The following is a 17353-nucleotide window of genomic DNA, read 5'->3' on the forward strand; positions in this document are numbered from 1 at the left end:
ACAGAACCGGTGAAAGGACACTGCCCTGGGGTATCCCTATACTGGTGGTTAGTGTAGAGGGAACAGAACCGGTGAAAGGACACTGCCCTGGGGTATCCCTATACTGGTGGTTAGTGTAGAGGGAACAGAACCGGTGAAAGGACACTGCCCTGGGGTATCCCTATACTGGTGGTTAGTGTAGAGGGTGAACAGAACCGGTGAAAGGACACTGCCCTGGGGTATCCCTATACTGGTGGTTAGTGTAGAGGGAACAGAACCGGTGAAAGGACACTGCCCTGGGGTATCCCTATACTGGTGGTTAGTGTAGCCACCTACTGACGCTAGCTAGCTACAAACTAACCACCTACTGACGCTAGCTAGCTACAAACTAACCACCTACTGACGCTAGCTAGCTACAAACTAACCACCTACTGACGCTAGCTAGCTACAAACTAACCACCTACTGACGCTAGCTAGCTACAAACTAACCACCTACTGACGCTAGCTAGCTACAAACTAACCACCTACTGACGCTAGCTAGCTACAAACTAACCACCTACTGACGCTAGCTAGCTACAAACTAACCACCTACTGACGCTAGCTAGCTACAAACTAACCACCTACTGACGCTAGCTAGCTACAAACTAACCACCTACTGACGCTAGCTAGCTACAAACTAACCACCTACTGACGCTAGCTAGCTACAAACTAACCACCTACTGACGCTAGCTAGCTACAAACTAACCACCTACTGACGCTAGCTAGCTACAAACTAACCACCTACTGACGCTAGCTAGCTACAAACTAACCACCTACTGACGCTAGCTAGCTACAAACTAACCACCTACTGACGCTAGCTAGCTACAAACTAACCACCTACTGACGCTAGCTAGCTACAAACTAACCACCTACTGACGCTAGCTAGCTACAAACTAACCACCTACTGACGCTAGCTAGCTACAAACTAACCACCTACTGACGCTAGCTAGCTACAAACTAACCACCTACTGACGCTAGCTAGCTACAAACTAACCACCTACTGACGCTAGCTAGCTACAAACTAACCACCTACTGACGCTAGCTAGCTACAAACTAACCACCTACTGACGCTAGCTAGCTACAAACTAACCACCTACTGACGCTAGCTAGCTACAAACTAACCACCTACTGACGCTAGCTAGCTACAAACTAACCACCTACTGACGCTAGCTAGCTACAAACTAACCACCTACTGACGCTAGCTAGCTACAAACTAACCACCTACTGACGCTAGCTAGCTACAAACTAACCACCTACTGACGCTAGCTAGCTACAAACTAACCATCTACTGACGCTAGCTAGCTACAAACTAACCATCTACTGACGCTAGCTAGCTACAAACTAACCATCTACTGACGCTAGCTAGCTACAAACTAACCATCTACTGACGCTAGCTAGCTACAAACTAACCATCTACTGACGCTAGCTAGCTACAAACTAACCATCTACTGACGCTAGCTAGCTACAAACTAACCATCTACTGACGCTAGCTAGCTACAAACTAACCATCTACTGATGCTAGCTAGCTACAAACTAACCATCTACTGATGCTAGCTAGCTACAAACTAACCATCTACTGATGCTAGCTAGCTACAAACTAACCATCTACTGATGCTAGCTAGCTACAAACTAACCATCTACTGATGCTAGCTAGCTACAAACTAACCACCTACTGATGCTAGCTAGCTACAAACTAACCACCTACTGATGCTAGCTAGCTACAAACTAACCATCTACTGATGCTAGCTAGCTACAAACTAACCATCTACTGATGCTAGCTAGCTACAAACTAACCATCTACTGATGCTAGCTAGCTACAAACTAACCATCTACTGATGCTAGCTAGCTACAAACTAACCATCTACTGATGCTAGCTAGCTACAAACTAACCATCTACTGATGCTAGCTAGCTACAAACTAACCATCTACTGATGCTAGCTAGCTACAAACTAACCATCTACTGATGCTAGCTAGCTACAAACTAACCACCTACTGATGCTAGCTAGCTACAAACTAACCATCTACTGATGCTAGCTAGCTACAAACTAACCACCTACTGATGCTAGCTAGGTGAAGTGTCTTTCTGACCTGTAAGGCCTCCAGGCGGACTGGGGATGGCTCTAGAGCTGTAGCCCCTCCTCCTCCTGGACCCTCGCTGTCTGATTGGTCGTCCCTGGGTTGAGTGACAAGCGACACACACAGCTGCAGCAGCCAGGGCACGCCCGGCTCCTCCTCTCCTGGCGTGTGGTATTTGTGGGAGGGTGAGGAAAAGCCCCCCCTCTGCCTCCAACTCAGCACCGTCTCCTGCGAGGTGTGTGTGAGGAGTAGCTGTATCTCAGAAAGAGGGGCTTGGGTCGACACCAACGCTCCATACAGTGTCAGAACAGACACCCGCACGTTCACGTCTAGGAGAGAACACACAAAGTCTGTGAGAACACCCAGACGGGTGTCGGAGGTTGGTGTGTCTGAGTCTCTGTGAGTGTGTACCTCTGTGTCGGAGGTAGGTGTCTCTGTGAGTCTCTGTGAGTGTGTACCTCTGTGTCGGAGGTAGGTGAGTCTCTGTGAGTCTCTGTGAGTGTGTACCTCTGTGTCGGAGGTAGGTGTCTCTGTGAGTGTGTACCTCTGTGTCGGAGGTAGGTGTGTCTGTGTACCTCTGTGTCGGAGGTAGGTGTGTCTGTGAGTGTGTACCTCTGTGTCGGAGGTAGGTGTGTCTGTGTACCTCTGTGTCGGAGGTAGGTGTGTCTGAGTGTGTACCTCTGTGTCGGAGGCAGGTGTGTCTGTGTACCTCTGTGTCGGAGGTAGGTGTGTCTCTGTGAGTGTGTACCTCTGTGTCGGAGGCAGGTGTGTCTGTGAGTGTGTACCTCTGTGTCGGAGGTAGGTGTGTCTCTGTGAGTGTACCTCTGTGTCGGAGGTAGGTGTGTCTGTGAGTGTGTACCTCTGTGTCGGAGGTAGGTGTGTCTGTGTACCTCTGTGTCGGAGGTAGGTGTGTCTCTGTGAGTGTACCTCTGTGTCGGAGGTAGGTGTGTCTGTGTACCTCTGTGTCGGAGGTAGGTGTGTCTGTGAGTGTGTACCTCTGTGTCGGAGGTAGGTGTGTCTGTGTACCTCTGTGTCGGAGGTAGGTGTGTCTCTGTGTGTGTACCTCTGTGTCGGAGGTAGGTGTGTCTGTGTACCTCTGTGTCGGAGGTAGGTGTGTCACTGTGAGTGTGTACCTCTGTGTCGGAGGTAGGTGTGTCTCTGTGAGTGTGTACCTCTGTGTCGGAGGTAGGTGTGTCTGTGTACCTCTGTGTCGGAGGTAGGTGTGTCTCTGTGAGTGTACCTCTGTGTCGGAGGTAGGTGTGTCTCTGTGTGTGTACCTCTGTGTCGGAGGTAGGTGTGTCTGTGAGTGTGTACCTCTGTGTCGGAGGTAGGTGTGTCTGTGTACCTCTGTGTCGGAGGTAGGTGTGTCTGTGAGTGTGTACCTCTGTGTCGGAGGCAGGTGTGTCTGTGTACCTCTGTGTCGGAGGTAGGTGTGTCTCTGTGAGTGTGTACCTCTGTGTCGGAGGCAGGTGTGTCTGTGTACCTCTGTGTCGGAGGTAGGTGTGTCTGTGAGTGTGTACCTCTGTGTCGGAGGTAGGTGTGTCTCTGTGTGTGTACCTCTGTGTCGGAGGTAGGTGTGTCTGTGAGTGTGTACCTCTGTGTCGGAGGTAGGTGTGTCACTGTGAGTGTGTACCTCTGTGTCGGAGGTAGGTGTGTCTGTGTACCTCTGTGTCGGAGGTAGGTGTGTCTCTGTGTGTGTACCTCTGTGTCGGAGGTAGGTGTGTCTGTGTACCTCTGTGTCGGAGGTAGGTGTGTCTGTGTACCTCTGTGTCGGAGGTAGGGTCGTATCTGTCTCCACAGCGGGCTGAGCAGGCCGGGTCTCAGGCGGTTATAAGGAGCGTTACACACCAGGTGAGCCAGGCACTGAAACACACACAGGTCAACAGGTCACAGAGGATCAGTATGGAGTGAAGATCTGAGTGAGTCAGGGAGCGTGAGTCACCTTGACGATCTGAGTGAGTCAGGGAGTGTGAGTCACCTTGACGATCTGAGTGAGACAGGGAGTGTGAGTCACCTTGACGATGGGAGTGTGAGTCAGGGAGTGTGAGTCACCTTGATGATCTGAGTGAGTCAGGGAGTGTGAGTCACCTTGATGATCTGAGTGAGTCAGGGAGTGTGAGTCACCTTGACGATCTGAGTGTGAGTCAAGGAGTGTGAGTCACCTTGACGATGGGAGTGTGAGTCAGGGAGTGTGAGTCACCTTGATGATCTGAGTGAGTCAGGGAGTGTGAGTCACCTTGACGATCTGAGTGAGTCAGGGAGTGTGAGTCACCTTGATGATCTGAGTGAGTCAGGGAGTGTGAGTCACCTTGACGATCTGAGTGAGTCAGGGAGTGTGAGTCACCTTGACGATCTGAGTGAGACAGGGAGTGTGAGTCACCTTGACGATCTGAGTGAGTCAGGGAGTGTGAGTCACCTTGACGATCTGAGTGAGACAGGGAGTGTGAGTCACCTTGATGATCTGAGTGAGTCAGGGAGTGTGAGTCACCTTGACGATCTGAGTGAGTCAGGGAGTGTGAGTCACCTTGATGATCTGAGTGAGCGTGTGAGCAGAGGCCTCGGCCAGCAGAGCGAGGGAGAGCGAGCGGTGCAGCTCGCGGACGGCGGTGGCGAGGGAGAAGGAGAATGGGGTGTATGAGGTTCTAGCTGGAGCCAAGTCTTCAGCCACGCCCAGGAACTGACGGGAACCATCCAGCAATGCAGACACCACCTGGAGTGCACACGCACGCACCTGGGGGGAGAGAGACCAGCGTCAAACACACACCTGGGGGGAGAGAGACCAGCGTCAAACACACACCTGGGGGGAGAGAGACCAGCGTCAAACACACACACCTGGGGGGAGAGAGACCAGCGTCAAACACACACACCTGGGGGGAGAGAGACCAGCGTCACACACACCTGGAGGGAGAGAGACCAGCGTCACACACACCTGGAGGGAGAGAGACCAGCATCACACACACCTGGAGGGAGAGAGACCAGCATCACACACACCTGGAGGGAGAGAGACCAGCATCACACACACCTGGAGGGAGAGAGACCAGCGTCAAACACACACACCTGGGGGGAGAGAGACCAGCGTCAAACACACCTGGAGGGAGAGAGACCAGCGTCACACACACCTGGAGGGAGAGAGACCAGCGTCTCACACACACACACCTGGAGGGAGAGAGACCAGCATCACACACACACACACCTGGAGGGAGAGAGACCAGCGTCAAACACACACACCTGGAGGGAGAGAGACCAGCGTCAAACACACACACCTGGGGGGAGAGAGACCAGCGTTACACACACACCTGGAGGGAGAGAGACCAGCATCACACACACCAGGAGGGAGAGAGACAAGCGTCAAACACACCTGGAGGGAGAGAGATCAGCGTCAAACACACCTGGAGGGAGAGAGACCAGCATCACACACACCTGGAGGGAGAGAGACCAGCGTCAAACACACCTGGAGGGAGAGAGACCAGCGTCAAACACACCTGGAGGGAGAGAGACCAGCGTCAAACACACCTGGAGGGAGAGAGACCAGCGTCACACACACCTGGAGGGAGAGAGACCAGCGTTACACACACACCTGGAGGGAGAGAGACCAGCGTCTCACACACACACCTGGAGGGAGAGAGACCAGCGTTACACACACCTGGAGGGAGAGAGACCAGCGTCACACACACCTGGAGGGAGAGAGACCAGCGTCACACACACCTGGAGGGAGAGAGACCAGCGTTACACAGACACACCTGGAGGGAGAGAGACCAGCGTCACACACACCTGGAGGGAGAGAGACCAGCGTCAAACACACCTGGAGGGAGAGAGACCAGCGTCACACACACCTGGAGGGAGAGAGACCAGCGTTACACACACACCTGGGGGGAGAGAGACCAGCGTTACACACACATGGAGGGAGAGAGACCAGCGTCTCACACACACACCTGGAGGGAGAGAGACCAGCGTAAAACACACGCACCTGGAGGGAGAGAGACCAGCGTCTCACACACACACCTGGAGGGAGAGAGACCAGCGTCTCACACACACACCTGGAGGGAGAGAGACCAGCGTAAAACACACGCACCTGGAGGGAGAGAGACCAGCGTCTCACACACACACCTGGAGGGAGAGAGACCAGCGTTACACACACACACACACCTGGAGGGAGAGAGACCAGCGTTACACACACCTGGAGGGAGAGAGACCAGCGTCAAACACACCTGGGGGGAGAGAGACCAGCGTTACACACACCTGGAGGGAGAGAGACCAGCGTCACACACACCTGGGGGGAGAGAGACCAGCGTCTCACACACACACCTGGAGGGAGAGAGACCAGCGTTACACACACACACACACCTGGAGGGAGAGAGACCAGCGTCTCACACACCTGGAGGGAGAGAGACCAGCGTTACACACACACACCTGGAGGGAGAGAGACCAGCGTCTCACACACACACCTGGAGGGAGAGAGACCAGCGTCTCACACACACACCTGGAGGGAGAGAGACCAGCGTTACACACACACACACACCTGGAGGGAGAGAGACCAGCGTTACACACACCTGGAGGGAGAGAGACCAGCGTCAAACACAGCTGGAGGGAGAGAGACCAGGGTCAAACACACACACCTGGAGGGAGAGAGACCAGCGTCTCACACACACACCTGGAGGGAGAGAGACCAGCGTCTCACACACACACCTGGAGGGAGAGAGACCAGCGTCTCACACACCTGGGGGGAGAGAGACCAGCGTTACACACACCTGGAGGGAGAGAGACCAGCGTCACACACACCTGGAGGGAGAGAGACCAGCATCACACACACCTGGAGGGAGAGAGACCAGCGTCATACACACCTGGAGGGAGAGAGACCAGCGTTACACACACACACCTGGAGGGAGAGAGACCAGCGTCAAACACACACACCTGGAGGGAGAGAGACCAGCGTTATACACACACACCTGGAGGGAGAGAGACCAGCGTTACACACACACACCTGGAGGGAGAGAGACCAGCATCACACACACCTGGAGGGAGAGAGACCAGCGTTACACACACACACCTGGAGGGAGAGAGACCAGCGTTACACACACCTGGAGGGAGAGAGACCAGCGTCAAACACACACACCTGGAGGGAGAGAGACCAGCATCACACACACCTGGAGGGAGAGAGACCAGCGTTACACACACACACCTGGAGGGAGAGAGACCAGCATCACACACACACACCTGGAGGGAAAGAGACCAGCATCACACACACACACCTGGAGGGAGAGAGACCAGCATCACACACACACACCTGGAGGGAGAGAGACCAGCGTTACACACACACACCTGGAGGGAGAGAGACCAGCATCACACACACACACACCTGGAGGGAGAGAGACCAGCGTTACACACACACACCTGGAGGGAGAGAGACCAGCGTTACACACACACACCTGGAGGGAGAGAGACCAGCGTTACACACACCTGGAGGGAGAGAGACCAGCGTCAAACACACCTGGGGGGAGAGAGACCAGCGTTACACACACCTGGAGGGAGAGAGACCAGCGTTACACACACCTGGAGGGAGAGAGACCAGCGTCACACACACCTGGAGGGAGAGAGACCAGCGTCACACACACCTGGAGGGAGAGAGACCAGCGTTACACACACCTGGAGGGAGAGAGACCAGCGTCACACACACCTGGAGGGAGAGAGACCAGCGTCACACACACCTGGAGGGAGAGAGACCAGCGTTACACACACCTGGAGGGAGAGAGACCAGCGTCACACACACCTGGAGGGAGAGAGACCAGCGTTATACACACCTGGAGGGAGAGAGACCAGCGTTACACACACCTGGAGGGAGAGAGACCAGCGTCACACACACCTGGAGGGAGAGAGACCAGCGTCACACACACCTGGAGGGAGAGAGACCAGCGTCTCACACACCTGGAGGGAGAGAGACCAGCGTCATACACACCTGGAGGGAGAGAGACCAGCGTTACACACACACACCTGGAGGGAGAGAGACCAGCGTCTCACACACCTGGAGGGAGAGAGACCAGCGTCATACACACCTGGAGGGAGAGAGACCAGCGTTACACACACACACCTGGAGGGAGAGAGACCAGCGTCAAACACACACACCTGGAGGGAGAGAGACCAGCGTTATACACACACACCTGGAGGGAGAGAGACCAGCGTTACACACACACACCTGGAGGGAGAGAGACCAGCATCACACACACCTGGAGGGAGAGAGACCAGCGTTACACACACACACCTGGAGGGAGAGAGACCAGCGTTACACACACCTGGAGGGAGAGAGACCAGCGTCAAACACACACACCTGGAGGGAGAGAGACCAGCATCACACACACCTGGAGGGAGAGAGACCAGCGTTACACACACACACCTGGAGGGAGAGAGACCAGCATCACACACACACACCTGGAGGGAAAGAGACCAGCATCACACACACACACCTGGAGGGAGAGAGACCAGCATCACACACACACACCTGGAGGGAGAGAGACCAGCGTTACACACACACACCTGGAGGGAGAGAGACCAGCATCACACACACACACACCTGGAGGGAGAGAGACCAGCGTTACACACACACACCTGGAGGGAGAGAGACCAGCGTTACACACACACACCTGGAGGGAGAGAGACCAGCGTTACACACACCTGGAGGGAGAGAGACCAGCGTCAAACACACCTGGGGGGAGAGAGACCAGCGTTACACACACCTGGAGGGAGAGAGACCAGCATCACACACACACACCTGGAGGGAGAGAGACCAGCATCACACACACACACCTGGAGGGAGAGAGACCAGCGTCACACACACACACCTGGAGGGAGAGAGACCAGCGTCACACACACCTGGAGGGAGAGAGACCAGCGTCACACACACCTGGAGGGAGAGAGACCAGCGTCACACACACCTGGAGGGAGAGAGACCAGCGTCACACACACCTGGAGGGAGAGAGACCAGCGTCACACACACCTGGAGGGAGAGAGACCAGCGTCACACACACCTGGAGGGAGAGAGACCAGCGTCACACACACCTGGAGGGAGAGAGACCAGCGTTACACAGACACACCTGGAGGGAGAGAGACCAGCGTCACACACACACACCTGGAGGGAGAGAGACCAGCGTTACACACACACACCTGGAGGGAGAGAGACCAGCGTTACACACACACACCTGGAGGGAGAGAGACCAGCGTTACACAGACACCTGGAGGGAGAGAGACCAGCGTTACACACACACCTGGAGGGAGAGAGACCAGCGTTATACACACCTGGAGGGAGAGAGACCAGCGTCACACACACACACCTGGAGGGAGAGAGACCAGCGTCACACACACCTGGAGGGAGAGAGACCAGCGTCTCACACACACCTGGAGGGAGAGAGACCAGCGTCTCACACACACCTGGAGGGAGAGAGACCAGCGTTATACACACCTGGAGGGAGAGAGACCAGCGTTACACACACACACCTGGAGGGAGAGAGACCAGCGTCAAACACACCTGGAGGGAGAGAGACCAGGGTCAAACACACACACCTGGAGGGAGAGAGACCAGCGTCTCACACACACACCTGGAGGGAGAGAGACCAGCGTCTCACACACACACCTGGAGGGAGAGAGACCAGCGTCTCACACACCTGGAGGGAGAGAGACCAGCGTCATACACACCTGGAGGGAGAGAGACCAGCGTCACACACACCTGGAGGGAGAGAGACCAGCGTTATACACACCTGGAGGGAGAGAGACCAGCGTCTCACACACACACCTGGAGGGAGAGAGACCAGCGTCACACACACCTGGAGGGAGAGAGACCAGCGTCACACACACCTGGAGGGAGAGAGACCAGCGTCACACACACCTGGAGGGAGAGAGACCAGCGTTACACACACCTGGAGGGAGAGAGACCAGCGTCACACACACCTGGAGGGAGAGAGACCAGCGTTATACACACCTGGAGGGAGAGAGACCAGCGTTACACACACCTGGAGGGAGAGAGACCAGCGTCACACACACCTGGAGGGAGAGAGACCAGCGTCACACACACCTGGAGGGAGAGAGACCAGCATCACACACACCTGGAGGGAGAGAGACCAGCGTCACACACACCTGGAGGGAGAGAGACCAGCGTCACACACACCTGGAGGGAGAGAGACCAGCGTCACACACACCTGGAGGGAGAGAGACCAGCGTCACACACACCTGGGGGGAGAGAGACCAGCGTTACTTTTCAGGTGTGTGTACCTACCTTAGGTGAGGGGTCCTTCAGTACTACAGTGAGCAGTGTGAGAGGAGGAGGTCCACCAATGGGAGCGTCCGGTATGAACGACGACCAATAGCCATACAGCGTCCTCTTTTCCACTGCCTTCACCACGGCTAGGAGACACAGCAACACCCCCTGCCGCACCCTGCCATGGAACAACCTGGTGGGAGAACACACACATTACCACACACACACATTACCACACACACACACCCTGCCATGGAACAACCTGGTGGGAGAACACACACATTACCACACACACACACCCTGCCATGGAACAACCTGGTGGGAGAACACACACACACACACACACACACACACACACACACACCCTGCCATGGAACAACCTGGTGGGAGAACACACACATTACCACACACACACACCCTGCCATGGAACAACCTGGTGGGAGAACACACACATTACCACACACACACACCCTGCCATGGAACAACCTGGTGGGAGAACACACACATTACCACACACACACACCCTGCCATGGAACAACCTGGTGGGAGAACACACACACACACACACACACACACACACACACACACCCTGCCATGGAACAACCTGGTGGGAGAACACACACATTACCACACACACACACCCTGCCATGGAACAACCTGGTGGGAGAACACACACATTACCACACACACACACCCTGCCATGGAACAACCTGGTGGGAGAACACACACACACACACACACACACACACACACACACACACCCTGCCATGGAACAACCTGGTGGGAGAACACACACATTACCACACACACACACCCTGCCATGGAACAACCTGGTGGGAGAACACACACACACACACACACACACCCTGCCATGGAACAACCTGGTGGGAGAACACACACATTACCACACACACACACACACATTATCACACACACACACCCTGCCATGGAACAACCTGGTGGGAGAACACACACATTACCACACACACACACCCTGCCATGGAACAACCTGGTGGGAGAACACACACACACACACACACACACACACACACACACACACCCTGCCATGGAACAACCTGGTGGGAGAACACACACATTACCACGCACACACACCCTGCCATGGAACAACCTGGTGGGAGAACACACACACACACACACACACACACCCTGCCATGGAACAACCTGGTGGGAGAACACACACACACACACACACTACCACACACACACACCCTGCCATGGAACAACCTGGTGGGAGAACACACACATTACCACACACACACACACACACCCTGCCATGGAACAACCTGGTGGGAGAACACACACATTACCACACACACACACATTACCGAACACACACACACACACATTACCACACACATACACACCCTGCCATGGAACAACCTGGTGGGAGAACACACACACATTACCACACACACACACACACACACACACACACACACACACACACACACACACACACACACACACACACACACACACACACACACACACACACACACACACACACACACACACACACACACACACACACACTGCCATGGAACAACCTGGTGAGAGAACACACACATTACCACACACACACACACACATTACCACACACACACACCCTGCCATGGAACAACCTGGTGAGAGAACACACACACATTACCACACACACACACACATTACCACACACACACACACAGACACACCCTGCCATGGAACAACCTGGTGAGAGAACACACACATTACCACACACACACACACATTACCACACACACACACCCTGCCATGGAACAACCTGGTGGGAGAACACACACACACATTACCACACACACACACACATTACCACACACACACACACACACCCTGCCATGGAACAACCTGGTGAGAGAACACACACATTACCACACACACACAAACACACATTACCACACACACACACTCTGCCATGGAACAACCTGGTGGGAGAACACACACATTACCACACACACACACACACACACATTACCACACACACACACTCTGCCATGGAACAACCTGGTGGGAGAACACACACATTACCACACACACACACACATTACCACACACACACACACTCTGCCATGGAACAACCTGGTGGGAGAACACACACATTACCACACACACACACACATTACCACACACACACACACTCTGCCATGGAACAACCTGGTGGGAGAACACACACATTACCACACACACAGAGAGAGAAGAGGACAGTGCATTACCTCAGTTTACTGTGAGCTGCTCCCTCGGGATCAGAGAACTCTGAGTCAGAACTGCTCTTCCATAACGGATAGAGAGACGGAACGCCTGGAGGAGGAAGTACCGAGGTCTTAGACCAGGCCTCCCCTCCTCTTCCTCCTCTCTGGAGCCTGGGTTCTGCCTCTCTCTCCTCATCCTCCTCTCCTCCTTTCCTCCCCCGACCTCGAGACTTCTTCTTCTTATTCTACAGAGAAAGAGAGGAGAGACAGAGAGAAGGGGGGAGAGTAGGGGACAGAGAGAAGTGGGGGAGAGTAGGAGAAAGAGGAGAGACAGAGAGAAGGGGGGAGAGTAGGGGACAGAGAGAAGGGGGGAGAGTAGGAGAAAGAGGAGAGACAGAGAGAAGGGGGGAGAGTAGGGGAAAGAGGAGAGACAGAGAGAAGGGGGGAGAGTAGGGGAAAGAGGAGAGAGAGAGAAGGGGGGAGAGTAGGGGGGAGAGGAGAGGGGGAGAGTAGGGGAAAGAGGAGAGACAGAGAGAAGGGGGGAGAGTAGGGGAAAGAGGAGAGACAGAGAGAAGGGGGGGGTAGGGGGGAGAGGAGAGGGGGAGAGTAGGGGAAAGAGAAGGGGGGAGAGTAGGGGAAAGAGAAGGGGGGAGAGTAGGGGAAAGAGGAGAGGGGGAGAGTAGGGGAAAGAGGAGAGACAGAGAAGGGGGGAGAGTAGGAGACAGAGAGAAGGGGGAGAGTAGGAGACAGAGAGAAGGGGGGAGAGTAGGAGACAGAGAGAAGGGGGGAGAGTAGGGGAAAGAGAAGAGACAGAGAGAAGGGGGAGGGTAGGGGAAAGAGGAGAGACAGAGAGAAGGGGGGAGAGTAGGGGAAAGAGAAGAGACAGAGAGAAGGGGGAGGGTAGGGGAAAGAGGAGAGACAGAGAGAAGGGGGGAGAGTAGGGGAAAGAGGAGAGACAGAGAGAAGGGGGGAGAGTAGGGGAAAGAGAAGGGGGGAGAGTAGGGGAAAGAGGAGAGGGGGAGAGAAGTGGGGAGAGTAGGGGAAAGAGGAGAGACAGAGAAGGGGGGAGAGTAGGAGACAGAGAGAAGGGGGAGAGTAGGAGAAAGAGGAGAGACAGAGAGAAGGGGGGAGAGTAGGGGAAAGAGGAGAGACAGAGAGAAGGGGGGAGAGTAGGGGAAAGAGGAGAGAGAGAGAAGGGGGGAGAGTAGGGGGGAGAGGAGAGGGGGAGAGTAGGGGAAAGAGGAGAGACAGAGAGAAGGGGGGAGAGTAGGGGAAAGAGAAGGGGGGAGAGTAGGGGAAAGAGGAGAGGGGGAGAGAAGTGGGGAGAGTAGGGGAAAGAGGAGAGACAGAGAAGGGGGGAGAGTAGGAGACAGAGAGAAGGGGGAGAGTAGGAGACAGAGAGAAGGGGAGAGAGTAGGAGACAGAGAGAAGGGGGGAGAGTAGGAGACAGAGAGAAGGGGGGAGAGTAGGAGACAGAGAGAAGGGGGGAGAGTAGGAGAAAGAGGAGAGACAGAGAGAAGGGGGGAGAGTAGGGGGGAGAGAAGGAGAAAGAGGAGAGGGGGAGAGTAGGAGACAGAGAGAAGGGGGGAGAGTTGGAGAAAGAGGAGAGACAGATAGAAGGGGGGAGAGTAGGGGAAAGAGGAGAGGGGGAGAGTAGGGGAAAGAGGAGAGGGGGAGAGTAGGGGAAAGAGGAGAGGGGGAGAGTAGGGGAAAGAGGAGAGACAGAGAGAAGGGGGGAGAGTAGGGGAAAGAGGAGAGAGAGAGTAGGGGGGAGAGTAGGGGAAAGAGGAGAGACAGAGAGAAGGGGGAGAGTAGGGGAAAGAGGAGAGGGGGAGAGTAGGGGAAAGAGGAGAGGGGGAGAGTAGGGGAAAGAGGAGAGACAGAGAGAAGGGGGGAGAGTAGGGGAAAGAGGAGAGGGGGAGAGTAGGGGAAAGAGGAGAGACAGAGAGAAGGGGGGAGAGTAGGGGAAAGAGGAGAGGGGGAGAGTAGGGGAAAGAGGAGAGACAGAGAGAAGGGGGGAGAGTAGGGGAAAGAGGAGAGACAGAGAGAAGGGGGGGGTAGGGGGGAGAGGAGAGGGGGAGAGTAGGGGAAAGAGGAGAGGGGGAGAGTAGGGGAAAGATGAGAGGGGGAGAGTAGGGGAAAGAGGAGAGGGGGAGAGTAGGGGAAAGAGGAGAGGGGGAGAGAAGGGGGGAGAGTAGGGGAAAGAGGAGAGGGGGAGAGTAGGGGGGAGAGTAGGGGAAAGAGGAGAGACAGTTTAGTAATAAGACAGAGAGAAGACAGGCGAGGGGGATAGAAATCAATTACTGGGTCAAAGGATGGAAACCAGTTGTGATTCTGCCCATCGAGATGAAATGTGGACCTCTGAACTACAGTTCCCATCAGGCCCTCTGGTATACATCAGTCTCTTACCCCTGAGGTCTGGGTGGGGGGGTTCCGTGGAGGTTCGGCAGGTTTGGGGGTACTGCAGGTTTCGTACTGAGGCAGGGGAGCGGGGTACAGCACGGACGGCCAATCCACACACACACCTGGACAACCTTGGAACATCAGCCTCTGTGGACACATTAACACCTGCATGGAGTTGCTCTCAACCAAACTATGGACATATTATCCACTCTATCGTTTCTCTGGATCTTTATAATCAAATCAATTCAATGAGCAAGACTGTATATGTGAGCCAGTGTATATTTGATTTATTTGACCCAGTGTATATTTGATTTATTTGACCCAGTGTATATTTGACTCAGTATATATTTGATTTATTTGACCTGGTGAATATTTGACCCGGTGAATATTTGACCCAGTGTATATTTCACCCATTGTATATTAGAGCCAGTGTATATTTGATTTATTTGACCCAGTGTATATTTGACCCAGTATATATTTGACCCAGTATATATTTGATTTATTTGACCCGGTGAATATTTGACACGGTGAATAGTGTACACGGTATATATTTGACCCAGTATATATTTGACCCATTTGACCTACTATATATTTGACTCAGTATATATTTGACCCATTTGACCTACTATATATTTGACCCAGTGTATAGTTGATTTATTTGACCCAGTGTATATTTGACCCAGTGTATATTTAATTTATTTGACCTAGTGAATATTTGACCCAGTATATATTTGACCCAGTATATATTTGACCCATTGTATATTTGAGCCAGTGTATATTTGATTTATTTGACCCAGTGTATAATTGATTTATTTTACCCAGTATTTATTTGACCCATTTGACCTACAGTATATTTGACCCAGTGTATATGTGAGCCAGTGTATATTTGATTTGACCCAGTATATATTTGATTTATTTGACCCAGTATATATTTGATTTATTTGACCCAGTATATATTTGACCCAGTGTATATTTGATTTATTTGACCCGGTGAATATTTGACACGGTGAATAGTTGACACGGTATATATTTGACCCAGTATATATTTGACCCATTTGACCTACTATATATTTGACCCAGTATATATTTGACCCATTTGACCTACTATATATTTGACCCAGTGTATAGTTGAATTATTTGACCCAGTGTATATTTGACCCAGTGTATATGTGAGCCAGTGTATATTTGATTTGACCCAGTATATATTTGATTTATTTGACCCAGTATATATTTGATTTATTTGACCCAGTATATATTTGACCCAGTGTATATTTGATTTATTTGACCCGGTGAATATTTGACACGGTGAATAGTTGACACGGTATATATTTGACCCAGTATATATTTGACCCATTTGACCTACTATATATTTGACCCAGTATATATTTGACCCATTTGACCTACTATATATTTGACCCAGTGTATAGTTGAATTATTTGACCCAGTGTATATTTGACCCAGTGTATATTTGATTTATTTGACCCAGTGTATATTTGACCCAGTGTATATTTGACCCAGTATATATTTGACCCAGTGTATATTTGACCCAGTGTATATTTGACCCAGTATATATTTGATTTATTTGACCCAGTATATATTTGATTTATTTGACCCAGTGTATATTTGATTTATTTGACCCAGTGTATTTTTGATTTATTTGACCCAGTGTATATTTCACCCAGTATATATTTGACCTAGTGTATAATTGACCCAGTGTATATCTGATTTATTTGACCCAGTAGGGTGGAAAGGTGGAGGCGGAGGTAGCGGTCCTGCTGCTGGGTTGTTGCCCTCCTACGGCCTCCTCCACGTCTCCTGATGTACTGGCCTGTCTCCTGGTAGCGCCTCCATGCTCTGGCCACTACGCTGACAGAAACAGCAAACCTTTTTGCCACAGCTCGCATTGATGTGCCATCCTGGATGAACTGCACTACCTGAGCCACTTGTGTGGGTTGTAGACTCCGTCTCATGCTACCACTAGAGTGAAAGCACCGCCAGCATTCAAAATTGACCAAAACATCAGCCAGGAAGCATAGGAAGACTTGGAGGTACATTGTGTTGTTTAAGTGGTCCCTTTATTTCTTTGACCCAGTGTATATTTGATATATTTGACCCAGTGTATATTTGATATATTTGACGCAGTGTATATTTGACTCAGTAAATATTTGACGCAGTGTATATTTGACCCAGTGTATATATGATTTGTTTGACCCAGTGTATATTTGACCCATTTGACCTAGTGTATATTTTACCCATTTGACCCCGTGTATATTTGACCCCGTGTATATTTGACCCCGTGTATATTTGATTTATTTGACCCCGTGTATATTTGATTTATTTGACCCTGTGTATATTTGACCCCGTGTATATTTGACCCCGTGTATATTTG

At 52.6% G+C, this 17353-nt stretch overlaps 1 protein-coding gene across 3 annotated transcripts in view; it reads right to left on the minus strand.

Moving 5' to 3' along the window:
• The window catches only part of heatr6 (HEAT repeat containing 6), an 80061-nt gene that overhangs the window by 31194 nt on the left and 31514 nt on the right, over positions 1–17353 (minus strand). For all 3 annotated transcript variants that reach the window (XM_055941393.1, XM_055941392.1, XM_055941394.1), the window contains 6 exons: positions 14971–15111; positions 12586–12806; positions 10355–10529; positions 4619–4825; positions 3858–3957; positions 2107–2423 (listed from right to left, as the gene is read on the minus strand). In XM_055941393.1, the coding sequence (XP_055797368.1) occupies positions 2107–2423; positions 3858–3957; positions 4619–4825; positions 10355–10529; positions 12586–12806; positions 14971–15111 (1161 nt within the window). The remainder of the gene's footprint in view (positions 1–2106; positions 2424–3857; positions 3958–4618; positions 4826–10354; positions 10530–12585; positions 12807–14970; positions 15112–17353) is intronic.

The sequence above is a fragment of the Salvelinus fontinalis genome, chromosome 13, assembly GCF_029448725.1.
Source record: "Salvelinus fontinalis isolate EN_2023a chromosome 13, ASM2944872v1, whole genome shotgun sequence".
In the NCBI taxonomy this organism is placed as follows: domain Eukaryota; kingdom Metazoa; phylum Chordata; class Actinopteri; order Salmoniformes; family Salmonidae; genus Salvelinus; species Salvelinus fontinalis.